This window comes from Anopheles darlingi, chromosome 2 (assembly GCF_943734745.1).
Source record: "Anopheles darlingi chromosome 2, idAnoDarlMG_H_01, whole genome shotgun sequence".
In the NCBI taxonomy this organism is placed as follows: domain Eukaryota; kingdom Metazoa; phylum Arthropoda; class Insecta; order Diptera; family Culicidae; genus Anopheles; species Anopheles darlingi.
The window spans coordinates 65,984,057-66,001,802 of NC_064874.1; the positions used below are offsets into that span (position 1 = coordinate 65,984,057).

Sequence of the window (17,746 nt, forward strand, 5' to 3'; positions counted from 1 at the left end):
CTATCTGTAACCGACGAAACTGTTAAACATAAATATTCGGATTCGTCTAAATTTGGCAAAGTATGTATCAAAGTACGTCAACCATAGTTTGGTGTAAAGTGTGATAAAAAAATATACAATTCGTTTACGGGTGTTGTTTTGTGTACTGTTCAACAATGGCTTTGGGAAAGTTGTCTGTGCTAGTGTTGCTCGAATTAACCGGTGATTTACAACTTTGGCTGGAATTCAAACGTTTTTTTCTTTTGTCTATTTTAGTACAGCCTCAAAGTCAACAAACAGTGTCCCGAAGGAGAAATATTCTTCACAAAGCGAAAAAAATGTGTTAAAAAAGCGAGCTTCAACAACAACAAGCAATGAAAAGTGATGATACAAATAAATATGCGAGGAAACCGATTATCGTCCATTTTTGCTTAGCGTATTTCTATGTGATCTATTCGATTATTATTCCTGATCTACTTAAACCTTCCCCGACTCCAATCACCTACATAGAAATACCAGCCAATCATGTTTGGATGCGAAGATCATTGGTGCCATCAATACAAACCACTGATTAGGACGTCCGCCGGCTCTCGAAAACACGTTTTCAGAGAAACAAGGGTAAAACCCACCATTAACACCAGGGTTGGCAAGGGTAAAAACCCAAGTCTCTGAATGGCCCCTTATCGCAAGCTCATAAACTCAGTTGGACAAATTCAAACAGTATTACATAAAATCTAGTGTTCAAATCCACCCTTCATCCCCTCCCTAACTAATTTATTTACGTTCTGAAGATGTGACCCAGTGGATACCAGCGTACGTAAAGAGGAAGGGTCCAATACTGGGTTTTTACCGAAACAAGTTTTCGAGAAACAAGTTTCTGCTTAGTTTTAGAGCGAAGCCAAAGTGCTACGGTCAACCATTTGCCAGCTTCTTGAGCATGCATATTATAAACGATTGCTGTCTAGCCGTGTGATTATCCTTTTTGTGTAAAAAAATTTAAATTGTAATGCACATGGTTCTATATCGTGAGCAGTACGTTGAGAAGAAGTACATTGGTTTAGGGTGAACTAAAATAAGCTTCCGTTGTGTCGATCAATTGCTTGTTAACTGTTGTAAACTATGCCTACCAAAAAGCGATCTTTCTGCTTTAACACTTTTGGAAAATTACCTACGGTTTACGCAGTCTTAAACACGTTGAATTTTATAAAAATGGTATCACAATAAGTTGTATATACTTAAATAAAATCGACCCTTAGGCAAAACGTCTTGTAAAGCGATCACAGGTTGACTGAATTTAAGTTAAGATTCTCGTAATACCACGCGGTGATGATCCCTTATCTCCAATCCCGTATCGGCTTCCTTAGGATTTACGAGCACGTTTACGATTGTTAGCGACGACAAAGACGAAATTCAAGTTAGCTAGAAATGAATCGACAAACCAGTTCTATTTCATGCGTCAAAGGTGTGTACAATACTTAGTCCAAAGACTAAGCGTGTCTGATACACTGGTGGTAAGGGACAGAACAACCGGATGGATACATTTTTTAAAGGGACCCCATGGAAACAGAGTAAAAATGTTTCCTCGTCTACCAATGGAACAGTGAGACTACATAATTGTAGTGAAGATCCGAAGAACTATCCAATTAAATAACAGGTTGTGATCTACAAGAATGGTCCGTTCTTTATCCTTCGTTATACTAAATACCAATTTACAGGTGTCGCTAAAGAAAATTATTCTCTCGTAGGGTCTGGAATTGCTTCTTTATCATGATTTTGTCCAGACCTGCAATGCTGTACCACGAACTTGTCACTGGTTAAATTTGTTATTAACAGCCACTCAGTAAGCGGTTCCATGGTGTAACGGTTAGCACTCAGGACTTTGAATCCTGCGATCCGAGTTCAAATCTCGGTGGAACCTTAGTGTGAAAAATGGCAACTTTTTTTCAACTGTTTCACATGTTCCTTTCGATTTTGATAATCTTATCTACAAACAACTCACGATTTCTATTAAGTAGACGTCAAAATTTTATTGGTTTTTTCATTCATGCCTTAATGAAGTTCATTAACAGTGAAGAACACCTGCACATATCCAAAAGCTCCTAGGATTGCTTTTTGCCGTGTTACGATTGCTAAGGAGGGCATGAAGGATGATTCCATCACGTACAACAAGAGTAGTTGCCTCCGAGCGAGCTCAGGTTTAAAAATGTAAGATGATGTGTCCGTCACATATGGCAAATGTTAGCAATTTTCATTGAAAAGTTAGCTTCGCCTGGATTGACTTCAGCACGAAGGCCACGTAAACATCGTCGATAGACAACAATTTGGCAAGCAATGTCCCGGCAAGCAATTGTAATTGACGAAATTTCTAGGATTGGAGTTGAGAACTATTAGTACATTAGCACAATGCGGCATCACTGGTGTGAAACGTATAAAGGATAAGATGATTCATCGCTTTCCTACACATAACAAAAGCAACTAAGTAAACCATGGGTAATGTCGCCACGAGATACGTTGCTATTTGATTAACTATCATAATTCATTATCATAAACAATGCAATGTAGTAACTGCTTATTTTTATATAACCGTTTTTGGTCACATGTCGAGGGGGGTATAGCTCAGTGGTAGAGCATTCGACTGCAGATCGAGAGGTCCCCGGTTCAAACCCGGGTGCCCCCTCAGGCTGAAGTTTTTTACATTTTTCCACCGACTCACTTTCTGCCATCCACAGCAAGAGAACTTTCCAGTGTGAAGTGCGTGTGTGTGTACGGATAGAATCTTCTTGGTTTTTGTTGGTTCTTTTGTCGGCAACTGGATAAAAAAGTGGACTCCGGCACCACAGAGGAAAAGAGAGGTTCCACCGAGATTTGAACTCGGATCGCAGGATTCAAAGTCCTGAGTGCTAACCGTTACACCATGGAACCTTCGCTGAGTTGGGCTTTTAATGCCAATAAGTATATTTTAAAATCTATTTTCTATTGTTCTATCGAGGATTTCTTAACTTACCTTTTTAAGCATCATCAAATTATTCATATAATTTGTCGCGATAATTAGAGCAAAAAGGAGGAATAACTGCAACATCATTGGATGACTTGTCTCGTTTTGCCAATGTTCTAGAAGAACCCTCTTTCGACTATACTATGTCGAAACTATACCTGACTGACTATACCCCTTCGAAGGTGATGTAATAATCGATGGGTTTCAATTATCTTCAAATATATCAATCACAAAAACAAATTTTAAACCATGACCAAAGCAAAACATTAAACATTCATCCACTAATATTAGCTGTTCTCTCTACATTCTTCCACTACTACCATATAACACTAACATAAGCTATACACAATTAACCACTGCATTAACCACAACCACTGCAACCTTAGTGTATTTACACAACAACTGCTAGGAAATATTAGAATGTTCTCCTCCGTAGCCGATGATGATTAACGTTAGAATTGAAACAACCAATCATCAACTGTACATTATTATCACAGGACTGTAAGTTGGACCCCCCAAATGCTGCACAGATTGCATTCAGCACTCGTATATCATCCAAATATGATGTAGTAATCTTTTATGTTACTCATGAGGCAATGAGTAATTGGGAATAAATGTAGATAAATTTGGTAAAAGAATTTTGAAAGACTGTGCTCGGTCTTTCCTTCCAGGTCCAATGGTCAGTCGAATAGCGTGCCTTTGGGAGAAACGATGCAAACCAATTGTTCTCAAAGAATAAATGCGGGGCCAGTTACCGACTGTTCACAATATTAAGCAAAAAATATATCATTTCGTTATTCATAGTGATTTTATGTTTCGTGAAACTTATTAAACTTATTGAGCTTACATCATACAGTGCATTGCCAATTTTTCTTGAGCATGTGAGAGAGTAAATTTTTTCGTGTGATTCTCTTCGGTGTCAAAATGGTAGGAACTGTGATGAGATCTTTTCTAATGATTGCTATAAGCAGTATGATCTTCGAAAGATTTGATCAATTGACATCAGTAAAAGGTGAGTTAAAGGTTAAATATCGGATGGACTCAGGCAATCGACTGTCTCCCGTTTGTCAAGAACAAAATTAAAGCATTCATCTTGTGATCCGTGAATTTCAAATTCGCTTGTGATTTGTTGAGGTGTTTTTTGTGACTGGCGCTTACCAAAGAAGAATGTTACATAATTTTTCTCTTTTGCTTAAATCGTTAGTGCATTTACTGTTACCGATAGATTCATGAGTTAGTTCATGAGCCAAGGCTTTCTACCAGCTTTGATAAAATATAAACCCTAAATCTTTCGAAATGATGCATTTTAAAAGATTCTAGAATCTCATATCCTACGTATCGATCCTCTAATTGACCCACTGCATACATCTTATGTGAGCAGCCGTAGATTATGAAGTTGTATACATAAGCGATGGTGAGGGTATAATTGACTTGCCTCAAATCGAATACCCAGTTGACGAGGTAGTACTTCGGCTTGGTGCAACTTGGAACGTTACCTGTATGTGTCGTAAGCCAATCGTATGGACAACTTTTGAACCCGAGTACCGATGGGTAAGCGTTTTTGTCGACTAAAATCTATTATTTTATGAATGTAGGTAGATTTACCGAGCTTTACGTCATTAATAACATTCGCAGGACCCTCCGAACATCACCATTTTCAACTATAATACAACGGATATTGAAATGCCATATGGAATCAAGCTTATTATTTCGAACGCATCTGCATTGATGGTTGGCAGATACTACTGTGTACATTCCGAAAAGCAACATGACTATTTAGATGAAACGATAGTTGAAAACGGGGCCAGCAGCATTTACGTGTATGTTGAGGATCCTCTTCATCCCATTGCGCCATCTCCATATAAATATTACAATTATGGACATAAATTGTTTGTGCCCTGCAAACCTTCGTATCCAGAAGTAGAGCTGGATTTGTGTGTCCATTCACTCCACGTAAGGTTTTACGAGGAAAATCAAATATAAGATATTGAATTAAAATACATATGTATGGTTTTCTAGCATCCTCTTGACTGCATGGCGACTTCGGATCCAACAAAAGGGTTTTCCCTTTTATTAAGCAACTACGTTACTGTTGTAGAAATTTATTGCCAAGCAAATGGTTGGGATAAACGAGTATATTTGGTAGAAGTACCAGAATGTACGTTTGTTTTTCTCATTTACTAACCTATCAATATGCCATGATTAGTCATAACAACACATAAAAAATAGATTTGGGTGTACTCACCTCTCATATACAATCAAAAATGCAGGTATCGATCGGAGAAAACTAACAATGATTGAAAATTCACGTGTTGTAAAGGTTGATGTAGATAACGAAATACAAACATTGCGAGAATATCTGCAAAAATCTAACATCTAACAAAAATCGTGATCTAACAAAACAAACGTCGATTTTTCGGCTGAGTAACGTAAGATCTTCTGAACTGCTGAAAGTAGCAAAATGTGCGATATTAACTAGGTTTTCAACACGATTATGATAATGAAATATATTTTTTTCATTCTCATAATATTCAAAATGTTACTACCGACTTTTCCAAATATATTTTTTCACATTCTAATGACCTTTACAATATATCTTTTGTACTATACTATATGTGCTTTCAAACTACACCTAGGCACTGTTATATGTAACTAACACTCAGATTCTTAAAAAGTGTATAGATTTTTTGTTACATAAATAATTGACCGAAGGCATAAATATAACATAAGCCCGTAAAACTTATGCAGTCATTCTTATTTATTGAACTGTATTGGTCTGTTATTATTCCATGCAATAATTGAATTTCCCTAAATTTTGCAGCAAGAGTACCAAAACTAACTATCGACAGTGATGCTGGCGATCAGGTTCCCATTGGGCGAAGCGTTCAACTCACGTGCCAGGTCGAAGATATTTTTGATAACGGCTATCATTTAACGTGGGACGTGCCTTTAAGAATCCAGCGCAACGAGACTGTAAGATATTTACTATTTCAAAAGATTATTGAATCAGTTTTGCTGTGAGATATCGTTTGTATCTTCCGTATTATTCCAGAATAATAAAATATTTATTGGACCAGAATATGGAACAATCAGTATGATCAACATGGACGACTATTCCAGATACATTTTCACACGTCATCTCATGATTGATAATGTTACTCTAGCGCACAAAGCATCTTATCGTTGTGTAGTGGTTGATCGTGAAAACAAAACTTACTATCACAACTTTAAGCTGCATGTACGCGAAACGCCGGATGACTTCGTTATACTTAGCGCAGCTCACAATCGAACGATAATCAATCGAAGGATTATGTGGGTGGATGGAGAAGTTAGACCGATTGAAATCATAATCCAGTATACGGCGTATCCAACCAGAATATCCTATAAATGGTTTAAAGACAAAGGCCTCATAGATAGCAACGATATAGAATTTTATAAAGTAGATAAAAGGAAAAACTATATCAAACTGAAAATCATGAAACCGTCAACCTTGAGTACGGCTAATTATACAGTCAAAGTCGTTGCAGGAACCGCAAAAGCGAAGTACACCATGTCTGTTTACGTCCACGGCAAGCGAACCTCCTGTAAAGAAGTATTAGCCGACCTTCTAATTCCAACAATATTTCTCAGGTCGGCCTTTCCTGGATATGGATAGCAGAAGAGCGAATAAAGGGGAAACGGTTGAATTTCGGTGCAATGTCCAAGCTTATCCGCCACCGGAGGTGAGTTTTATGTTCCAGCCGTGTAAGGAAATACCCTGGCGAAAATGTAATGGCGTCAAGGATACAGAAGCAATATGGCAAGTAAGTAGCGTTTATGTAGCAATCTCAATAATTGTCAAAAATTTAGTAAGCAATTATGAATGAAAATGAAAATGTTATGTTTGGACAACCGGTAAACTGGTCAACCAGTGTTTTAGAAAATTATTTTAATTGATTCTTCATAAACAGGTAGTGACAAATAAGTGGTATGACAAGTGGCTGGGTAACGTGCAATTCAAAGTAGCGTACCAACTGGTTGTCGATGAACCTGGAGTCGTATACTGCAACGCTAACAATTCCGAAGGAAATTATACGACCCAGGCATATTTATTGATGGAAAACGTTTCCGATTTTGTTCAATTGAAATTGGTAAAACCAAAGGGATTAATTACTGTAGGAGATAATGTTACGTGCATCTGTTCAGCATTTACTTTCATGGATACCGTTAACGTGAGATTCGAGCATAATGGAAAAGAATATAAAGATCCAGGGAAACAGTTCGATTCCCCCGGCATTTCGAAAATGCGGAACGTCGAACTGAAATTGTGGAATGTTGGCCTGAATGATACGGGTAACATAGCATGTAAAGTTAATTACATACACAGCGAGATGGCAAAAGAAGAAAGATTTATCCACATGGAAGTAATAGAGGCTACTGCTCCTCGATTGCGTTCTGGTGCGATCAATCAGACTTTAATCGTTGACGTATTTGATCGCATTGAATTCAATTGCGATGTTATTGGAACACCTGATCCGGATATAATTTGGTACAAAGATGGAGCGCTTTATGAGTACATTACGAGCAATACAAACAATGCGACATGGATCATAATCGATAATGCGATTCTAACTCATTCGGGTCTGTATCAATGCGTTGCAAAAAATAAGAAAGGAAGCATGATGATCACCAGGAATGTTACCGTACAAAGTAAGTAAGCTGTCGGCCAAATAATTTGAATATGTTATTAAAGCATTTCGTGACATTTTATCTTCTACTCCAGCAAACAATTCGAACCAGCCGATATTGTACCTCACAGTGGCGCTTCTTTTTCTTCTAATAATAGTCATCGTGTTGGCTTATCTGATTTACTGCAAAAACATGAAGAAACCTTTCGGTATTCCAATCTTAGTAGACGGCAACTTCGAACGCTATAACCCCGATATAGCTCTCAACGAGCAGGCCGATCTTCTGCCATATAACCCACAGTACGAATTCCCTAAAGAACGACTGAATCTTCTCACTCAACTTGGCATCGGTGCCTTCGGTGTGGTAATGAAAGCAACAGCCGCTGGTATCAAGGAACACGAAGAGACAACGACAGTTGACGTTAAAATTGTGAAGAACAAACACGATGGTGTTTCTATGCGTGCCCTTTTATTGGAGCTCAAGATAATGGTATATATAGGTCGCCACCTGAACGTGGTGAACCTTCTTGGAGCCGTCACGCAAAACCTTTCAAATCGTAAGTTGCTGACAGCACTCTAGCCTCCTTGTTCGTTTGTCATTTGCCATCATGGCTCTCTTTGCAGATGAGCTGATGGTTATAGTCGAATATTGTCCGCTCGGAAACTTACAAGATTTCCTGCAAAAAAATCGAGAGTGTTTCATGGATCGGATAAGCCGTCAAACGGATAAGCTAATAAAATCAAATGAACAAGATTGCTGTTATCAATATAACGTGTAAGTACAACCCGGTATCCACAAAGAGTCTTGGCTCTTGTGTTGATGATATAATGCGCCTCACACTATATAATAAGTTTTTAATTGTTAATGTGTTCTTTTTTTTGTTATTCGCAGTCAAGGGTTGAAATACGTAACCTTATTATTTTCTACAAACAATCTAAACAATCCCGACTCTGGTGGCCGGACTGATATGTCTGACAACGAACAATCTTCTCGAATAAATGATGCACGCACAGAATGTCTAGAAGTGCAGCAGTCCGGGAATGATTGCGTAGCTCCCTTACGACCATTCAACACAACAGATCTCATCTGTTGGGCAGCGCAAGTGGCAAGCGGGATGGGATACTTAGCTTCTCGGAACGTTATGCACGGTGACCTAGCAGCACGTAACATTTTATTGAGCGATGAAAATGTGGTAAAGATTTGCGACTTTGGACTGGCCCGCCGGGTTTACCGACAAAATGTATACAAGAAAAAGGGCGAAGCTTTGCTACCATTCAAGTGGCTAGCAATAGAGTGCATCAGGGACAATGTATTTAACACTCAGTCGGATGTATGGGCATTCGGTGTAGTTTTATGGGAGCTATTTTCCCTCGGTAATACACCGTACCCCGGGCTGGAAGCCAATCTGGAGTTGTACCAGATGCTACAGGATGGTTATAGGATGCAAAAGCCTCGTTTTGCCAATCAAGAAATCTACGATATCATGCGGAGTTGCTGGGTAGATGATCCGCGTTCACGACCATCGTTTACAGATCTCAAGAGCCAATTCAACGCCATGATGCCCCAAAAGATGCTAGATGTATGTAAAGAGGTAAGATTGATGTTAGCCCGTTTTTAACTACATTTCCTTGTAGCGTTTATTTAGACTGAACGAATCGTACCTTGCAACGAATGCTGAGGGCACAAAACGAGATGTAACAGACCTTCCTTTTCCTAGGGACCCTGCTGCAGTTCCTTCGGAGCCGGATTATGTGAATGTTACAAAATCTTCTGCTCGTTCATGTAAGCATCCTTCGAAAGTGAGCATATTCTTCCACCCATCCCACATTACTTGTTCTGTTCTCTTGATACAGCACCTGATGCTCAACAAACCAACTTAAGCCAAGTAACAGAAACCCAAACGAATGCTGATGGAGATACTGCTGACGATAATGATGCTGCATTGCCATACAATCCATTGAACTTAGAGACTGTAGATACTTCCAACAATCAAATTAATGAGCCAGTTTGCATGAAAACAATCAAAGAGAAGGCTAAAACTGAGCCTTCTAGCTTAAACGAATCGTTAGGCAGCACTAAAGAGCACCAGATTGCCAATGCTACAGTGCATAATGCCGTCACTAATCCATGTTATATCGAAATGAAACAGTTTAACGAAATGTCTGATGACTTGTAAACGGATCCGATACGAGTTTTTGAATGTTATTGCCACGACGCATTTTTCCCTGGAGCACGGGACTTTTGCATTGAATTTATGGTCTGGAGATGTTCATTTTCTAATCAAGCTTATCACAACTCCAATAAATTATGTATTATTCCTACGATATCCAGTGCAAGTAAAAAAATGTAAACAACTGTAAATCTTCATTGGAATTTCTAATGTAATTTTGGCTTTAAAAGTATTACAATGAGACAACAGACATGATAGCCTTAATATGCAATGTTATAGTGCGTAATCATTTATGACAAAAGCTTAGTAGTACCGCAAGTCCGCGTATGAATAAAACATGTTTTTTGTGCCCTCCCGATCGCAGGTTCCATGGTGTAACGGTTAGCACTCAGGACTTTGAATCCTGCGATCCGAGTTCAAATCTCGGTGGAACCTCTCTTTTTCTCTATGGTGGAGTCCGCTTTTTTATCCAGTTGCCGACAAAAGAACCAACAAAAACCAAGAAGATTCTATCCGCACACACACACACACTGCACACTGGAAAGTTCTCTTGCTGTGGATGGCAGAAAGCGTAGTCGGTGGAAAAATGTAAAAAACTTCAGCCTGAGGGGGCACCCGGGTTTGAACCGGGGACCTCTCGATCTGCAGTCGAATGCTCTACCACTGAGCTATACCCCCCTCGATTATGTGCCAAAAACGGTTAGATTAAAACTCATAACAACAATTTTCTCCTTCTAACCGTACAAAACGTGAAAATCTGGGGTCTTTATGATGAAAAGCTTGTAAAATATGTTACCTTGTAATAAAATAGCACCACCGTCCACTACATACCAACAGAAACGTGCCGTTTACTCATACCACTTGACTTTTCTACATCTCGCCTCTCGCTCCTGCGGAGCTTTCAAAAACGGTTTTCCACGGGCGTGGTTTATACCGGATGATGTGCGCAGGACCTGCCGCATCCATTCGTTTCCCTCCGCTCGCCTCGGCTTCGTCGTTCCCCTTGAAGAGGACAGCGTGCCCGCTGTACATAAGGTAGTATATACCTGTTTGACGCGTTCGCTGCTCCCGGTTGAGTTTAATGTGAAAATGAAACATTACGGTTTTCATCTTGCCTCGTTGTTGTGCCATTAGCAAGGATCTCTTTCGTCCTTCCGCTCCACCACACCACACTGTACATGCTATTTGACGAGCAGTAGCAATCATCCGCCCATCCCCCCCCCCCCCCCCTTCCTCTCACGCAGTAGTATATGGTCGTCGCCTGAAGCACTGTGTTACGGGAAGGCATTATGGTTTCATTTAGAACATTGAAAATCATCGACATCATTCACATCCTACGGGGGTGGGCATGGAGTGGGTGTGGTAGGTACGACAGGCGGCCATGTCCGTGTCCATGGTGAAAGTTAATAAACGAGCGCATCAAACGATAGCTGCTAACCTGCCCTTTCCGCCACAACCACAGCCGGTGGTGACGCAGTCGTGAGGTAAAATGTACTTTTGATAAACAGGTAATCAGCAACCATCATCAACGATGCGCCTACGTAATCGATTTAGCAGCCACCTCAACCCACACCCGCCACACTCTACCGTTGCTTGAAAGCTAATGATTCCCTGCCACGGAGAGGAGGATAATTTTCCGTAAAACTCTTCTTCACTCAAACTTCAACACTCAAATACGATGCGCTGCTTATCGTAAAAGATGAAATACTAAATTAAAGCTCTTCTACCGGGATTTGTCACCAGAGCTAATTAGCGAACCAGTATGCGTGCGTGTGTGTGTGTGTCACGGCGAGGAATTGGTCGAGCAATTCAATGAATTCGCTTTCCGGCCGTGCCGCGGGGACCGCGATTCCAGCAAATGCCAGGGAATGGGGAGCATTAACAGCCGTTCCCCCCGGGGGAGCAACACAGTGCAAATTCGCCTTCGCTTACGCACTGCACATTATCGACCGCTAATTGGGATAATAATTTTATGGTCCGCTCTACCCCGGACCCCTTTTCACTCCAGGAGTTTGGGAGTGAGGCTGTAAAGCACAGCATTACTCACAACAGAGCTCGGGCGCACTGACCGTGGGGCATCAGGAACGAACATTTCCGATCGACCGCACATACGCACACCAACCACCCTGAGGACGTCAAGGACATTGTTGCCATTCCCGTGGATCTGCTGCTGCCCGGTGGTGGTGGTGGTGGCGGTGGTTGGCATTCCAGTTTGATGCGGTTGATTAATTGTAAGAATTCGCTGGATTCATGATTTTGTAATGTTAAACATTGGCGTGTTGCATTCCTCTCATTGCGGTTGGTGGTTCCAGGCATTGGAAGGATATGTTCCTGAAATTTAAAGTTGAAATGCACATTGCGTTATCAAACCATTTCAGTTATATAACTCAAGATTATGTTAAACAATATCGCACGTACTATTGTATCCAGTAAAACAACTGTTGTGGTCCTGTAAAAAGCTTCTTTTCGTTTGTAAATACTATTCTATGTCCCTGTTCCTCTTGATATTACCATTGGACACTTTGCAAGTAAAATACTGAAGCAATTAAAGAGTTTCGAGCCCTGCTGCCCTGTCAACTACGCTACGACGCTAATGATAATGAGACGCCAGCTAATTGGTTTACAGTGAACAATTAGCGCGCTTCCGCGCAACCAATCACTCACAGAAACCGTAATCGCAGCCTTTTCACGAAAACCTAATCTGCAACAAAATCTGACCCCCCGGGGGAGGGGCGCGAGGGATACTCTTTCACTAGACGTGGAGTAAATGCCATTCTCGTTTGGATCCCGAAAAGGGCAAAACTCATCTAAAAGGATCAACACGCAGTGAGGCAGTGTGCAGGAGCAGCAGCAGGTCCTGGATGAATTTCATATCAACTCACCCTGGTTGTCCGCTCTTCCCGCCCGAGTTGACTCACACTAATTGGCAATAAAGCGCCATCGCAAAACTGACAGATCTGTGATCTGTGCGAGGGACCGGGACACGGGCGTTCACCGGAAGGACGGAGCTGATAAAACATAATTTTGCCACAATTTAGCAGACAATTTGTGCGCCTCAATCGTCGCTCGGGAACAGACCAGGGAGAAATGATGAGGAGAAGAGATGCCGGAGCTGAACCTGGCTATGTACTAGTCGTCGTGATTGTGGTGTTTGTGCCAAACGACACAACTACAACCCCTCTGCGGAAAGAAGAAGGACCCTCTTGTTCCTTCTGCTACTCCCTCCGAGCAGGATCTCTCGCCCCGTTTGCCCCCGGGTTTTGTCTGTACATAGCAGCCATGGCACGGTCGTGTGTTCGGAGGTACTTTGAGAGCTACATAATACAACCATCACCATCAACGCCAGCGTTGCCCGCCCATCCCTTCGATCCCTTCGGAACGACATCCCGACGGCTCGTTAGGACGGCCCATCGCCATCGCAGTCGTCAACAGTCGTCCGTGTGGCACGGTGGTGAAAGGATCTCCTCCAGCAGCAGCAGCACGCCACGGATACAGATAGACTCATTGGCGAGGCTGTAGGGAACTGCATCGGACGGACACTTCATCCAACGAGTGCCATGAGGATACGGATTTCCGGGAGCATCAAGCGAAGAACGAACTGTCCACCAACAAGCAAGTGAAAAGTGATCAGTTTCTTAGTACAAGTGCGCGCGCGCGATCTCGTATGTGTTGTGATCATGTGCACTACGGATCAGCGGATGACACAGCAGCTGCATCCCGGCTCGGGGCCTCTACTGGTGGCCAACGGCATGTGTAAATCCCCGACGATGGCGACGGCCATCTCCGTCAAGACACCGTTCTCGATCGAGGATATTCTGTTCCAGAATGGGGCCGCCTCGGCCGGTGGTCAAAGTCCGCGAGCGGCGGTCGGTACGGTGGCCAGGGAAGGTTCTCCGTTGTCCGACGGTGAACCACTACTACCACCGGATAACACCGACACGTCCGTGACACGCGCCGCTCGATCTGCCAAACATTCACCAAACTGTTCCAGTTCTTCCTCGTCCTCCTCGTCGTCGCCATCCTCTTCGTCGCCGGTGTCGTCGGTCAGCAGAGATGGTGGTGGTGTCAGTGAGAAGGTGGCACCGAGTGGTGGTAACAACCGTGGAAAACCTAGCGCTAGTAATGGTGCGTATGCTAGTGTGACTAATCGAAGTGACAATCAACATACCGGTGGCAATGGTAAACAGCAGTGCCACCCGAATCAAGCGGCCGGTGCGGGATTGCCGTGCCGTGCGGAAGAAGATTACCGGAAAGTGTTGCAATCGGAAAGGTGAGATGCCGTTTGGTGTTGCTTTGGATATGACGCTCTCGGTTGATAATCTATCTTGCCCGAAAAAGAACATAGCATTAGATCGGTGAATGTTCGTTTCTAGCTGCAAGGCTAGTAGCCGATTGCCGTTTAGAATTCCTTCGATTCCTATATTATTAGCTACTCTTAAACAAGTTGATATCAGATGTATCTTTAAGAGATTAAATTTACATTCGTCCTTTACGGAATGTAAAAGTATTGATTTTATCAAACGAATATGATCATCAACCACCTCTTTATGCATCTCTTTCGTGTGTTTCAATACTGTTTCTCAAACGATAATGAGTCTAGTGCTTAAGTATCTAGCACAAAATCGCCTAAAGCCAAAGTTAGATAGTCCTAATTAATTGTGAGGAATAACACACAAATAGAAAAGAAGAAATGTGAAGAATAAGTTAGAACGGACTGTTTTTGAAAGTTAAAACTAACTTTACAGTCATACAACACACAGAGTAGACGGTAAACACATTAAACTACATAACTACACCAAAAAGATGTAAAATGCAAGAGAAATGTCTTGTCATAATGGGTATTTCGTTCAAGCTAAACCATTAGATTCAAGAGTTATTTAAAAAATTAAACAACCGATAAAGAATAGAAATGAAAAATGTTTTTAAAACATTCATTGTATTATGTAGGTCAATTAATTAAAATCGAGCACTGATAGCCAGATAATGAAAAGTGATCAGTAAAATTCTGATGAAAGACTCTCCAGTCCGGTAAAAGCGTTATTCATCTGGCCTTCTGGTCGTGCCCTTTGACATTCAAAAACCATCAATTGAGTTTACAAAACATTTTATGGCCTGCTTTTCCATCGACCTCCATCCATCCCTAGATACGGTAAGCTCGGTGCTTCACCTCTCATTCCACATACCGTCTCCATGGCATCGCATCCCACACAACCTTCTTCGGGGCAACCAGGACCACCTCCAGCGCTACCGAGTGGTGGACCGCCCGGGACGGGCAGTCCTTCCGGTGGACCGGTGCAGTTTACCAGCGGACCGTCGGCCGGTGTCCTGTATGCCGCCAATCCGTACAACGATCCTGCCTACCTACAGATGGCCCTCGGTGCCTATCTGGCCCCCTCGTCCACCGGTTACAAGACCGTCGATCCGTACTTTCTATCGCAAGGTACGTACCGTTCGGCTGACCACGAGTGACCATCGAAAGCTAAAGGATACCCCGCAATGGTCCCATTTGTTTGCCAAAGTATAATTGAGTTTTGGAGAACCAAAGGAGTTTGTCCTTTGGTTCGATGGTGATGAGGACATAGTTAATTTAGTTTTCATTTAATTTTTTCTCGATTTTTCTCCAACCTGTATGTAGGCATCTTTGCCAGCTCATCGCTCTTTCCCGGGGCCGGCTGTCCGGACATAGCGCTCGGTCTTGGTATGGGCATGAGCGCCCTGCGTCACTGTCGACGCCGTAAAGCTCGCACCGTCTTCAGCGATCCGCAGCTGACCGGTTTGGAGAAACGCTTCGAAGCCCAACGGTAAGCATTACCCGGTCGATTGCCAGGGCGGGGTGTTGTAACTGAAAAAGTTGGTCTGAACAGAAAGGAAATTTGATGGCCAGTGTGCTACCGTAGGAACATGTTTTTTTTTTTGTGGAACCAAAACTTTCTCCTCGATAATGATACAATAAAAAATACCTTTCATTTCGACAGCTACTTATCAACACCGGAACGTGTCGAGCTGGCGACGGCCCTCGGACTCAGCGAGACGCAGGTCAAAACGTGGTTCCAGAACCGACGGATGAAGCACAAGAAACAGCTACGACGCCGGGAGGTGAACGCCACTGCTGGTAAGTGTCAGCTGAACTGGACTGGATGGTCTTCAAATTCAATTGAACCTTCTGACCGAACTTCGGGACGAATCCTTTTATCCAATGCAAAATGGTGGCCATCCGGTGGCCGTCCATGCCGAAAGTTTCTTTCCAGAAGTTTGTGCTCCAACCCCGTGGTTGGTCCAGAGAGTGTCTTAGTAACTTCTACGGCGCGGTGGGCTTCATTTTATGCAAAAGAACGAAGAAGAGAACCCTTTCCCGAAGGACAGGCGGACCAGTTTAGGTCCAGGCACAAATTGAATTACCAAGTCAAAGACGCTCGCCCGGCCTGGTGGCCATTTTCTGCCATTTTGGGTTGGGCTTTTTAAAACGGAAGGATGGTTTAGGGAAGTGAACACTTTCTTGGAAGACTTGGCGCCCACTTCTGGGGACAACACAAGCTAGGGTAGGGATTGCTTTTAAGAAGTCCACGAAGTCCAACTTCCGCACCAAACCGCACTGTACTAGCAACGCCATTTTCCCAGAGACCAGAGTAAAGTGCACCGAACATTCCACTTGACAAAGAGATTCGAGCACCTGACTGGATGGCATACCAGGTTACTCGCCGGTTGCCAGGGCAACTGCAGTGGTTCCGTCTATTGTACTCCTGCGCCGTACAATCTTCAATTCAATCGCTCGACCGCCGCTTATGGAAACGAGTGGAATATTGAGGGCCGTAGACAGACAAAAGGTCTTTTCCGGTTTGAATACTAGCGGCGCTGTAGTAGGTCGCCAGGGACTCTTGTCGAGACCGGGATACGCCTGAGGGGACGCTAGCACGTCGAGCACAAACTTGAATGACTTTGCGGGAGATCCTAGAACCTTATATTGGAATCGTCCATTGTGCCATATCCTCGGGAATACGGGTATTGGATTCTTGGGAAAAGGTTCTTTTGTGTTCCGTTAGTAGTCTTTTTGTCCGAGCCAAACCGGGACGCTTTGGAATTCTATGGATCGCTCCAAAAGGATTGACAACTAATTCCTTTCAGAACCGATCGATTTCTCACGCACAGATACGAACGGCACGAGTGGAACATCTGGCGGTAACACTGGCGGTAGTAGCAACAACAGCAACACCAGCAGCAGCAGTAGCAACAGTAGCGCCACCAGCAACGTCAATACCAGCTCCACCAGTACCAGTTCAAGCGGCTCAGGGCGTCTTCATGGACCTTCCACTTCCACCTCTTCTGGTTCAACTTCCTCGATCATCTCCTCGGCCGGTGGAGCGATGGTGGAGAAAAACGGATTCACGGCGTACGGTGGCAAGCCAACGGGTGGCGCGTTCGGATCAAAATCTCATCCACCATCATCCACCGGAAGTGGAGGGGCCGTATCACTGAAAACATTAACCAACATCCCACCGGGCAGCGATGGTAGACCGCTTCACTCATCGTTCAGTTTGGTAAAGCGTGCGGCTGCCGTTGCGGCTGTAGCGGCCATGAGCAACGGTGCTCCATCACATCTGCCTCCGCCGGTCTCGATGCATGGTACCGTTGGACAAGGACCTCATCCTCCTCCTCCTCTTCCTCCTCCTTCTTCTGGTGGTGTGCATCATCCCTTTCCGTCGCACCATCCATCTCATCCGCACGCACAACTGCTGCACTCCCATCCGTATCAATCGATGGTTCCGCATCATCAGCACCAGCTAGGACATCCGCTAGGTCCACCGCATCGTACCGGTGAACGAGCTTCACTAAGTCCCGATCCGGATGATGAGGAAGATGACGATTTACTGAACGATAGTGAGTCGGATTGTAGTGACGTCGATATCATCGGTGACGATCAGGGTTACATGACGTAG

The 17,746-nt window shown here is 43.2% G+C and overlaps 2 protein-coding genes and 5 non-coding genes across 7 annotated transcripts; 5 read left to right on the forward strand and 2 right to left on the reverse strand.

Moving 5' to 3' along the window:
* Positions 1-1,825: 1,825 nt before the first annotated feature.
* Positions 1,826-1,897, forward strand: Trnaq-uug (transfer RNA glutamine (anticodon UUG)). The gene has a single exon. It is a non-coding gene; the product is annotated as a tRNA-Gln (tRNA).
* A 687-nt stretch (positions 1,898-2,584) lies between these two features.
* On the forward strand, positions 2,585-2,656 carry Trnac-gca (transfer RNA cysteine (anticodon GCA)). The gene has a single exon. It is a non-coding gene; the product is annotated as a tRNA-Cys (tRNA).
* A 173-nt stretch (positions 2,657-2,829) lies between these two features.
* On the reverse strand, positions 2,830-2,901 carry Trnaq-uug (transfer RNA glutamine (anticodon UUG)). The gene has a single exon. It is a non-coding gene; the product is annotated as a tRNA-Gln (tRNA).
* A 4,731-nt stretch (positions 2,902-7,632) lies between these two features.
* Positions 7,633-9,522, forward strand: LOC125959458 (vascular endothelial growth factor receptor 3-like). Its single transcript, XM_049692281.1, is given in 6 exon segments — positions 7,633-7,663; positions 7,737-8,198; positions 8,266-8,414; positions 8,539-8,560; positions 8,563-9,233; positions 9,496-9,522. Coding segments are annotated over 6 exon segments (1,362 nt in total).
* Positions 9,523-10,175: 653 nt separating this feature from the next.
* On the forward strand, positions 10,176-10,247 carry Trnaq-uug (transfer RNA glutamine (anticodon UUG)). Its single transcript has one exon. It is a non-coding gene; the product is annotated as a tRNA-Gln (tRNA).
* Positions 10,248-10,418: 171 nt separating this feature from the next.
* On the reverse strand, positions 10,419-10,490 carry Trnac-gca (transfer RNA cysteine (anticodon GCA)). Its single transcript has one exon. It is a non-coding gene; the product is annotated as a tRNA-Cys (tRNA).
* A 2,999-nt stretch (positions 10,491-13,489) lies between these two features.
* Positions 13,490-17,746, forward strand: LOC125959459 (brain-specific homeobox protein). Its single transcript, XM_049692282.1, has 5 exons — positions 13,490-14,082; positions 14,957-15,252; positions 15,448-15,613; positions 15,788-15,924; positions 16,959-17,746. The coding sequence occupies exons 1-5, from the start codon at positions 13,490-13,492 to the stop codon at positions 17,744-17,746; spliced, it is 1,980 nt and encodes a 659-aa protein (XP_049548239.1).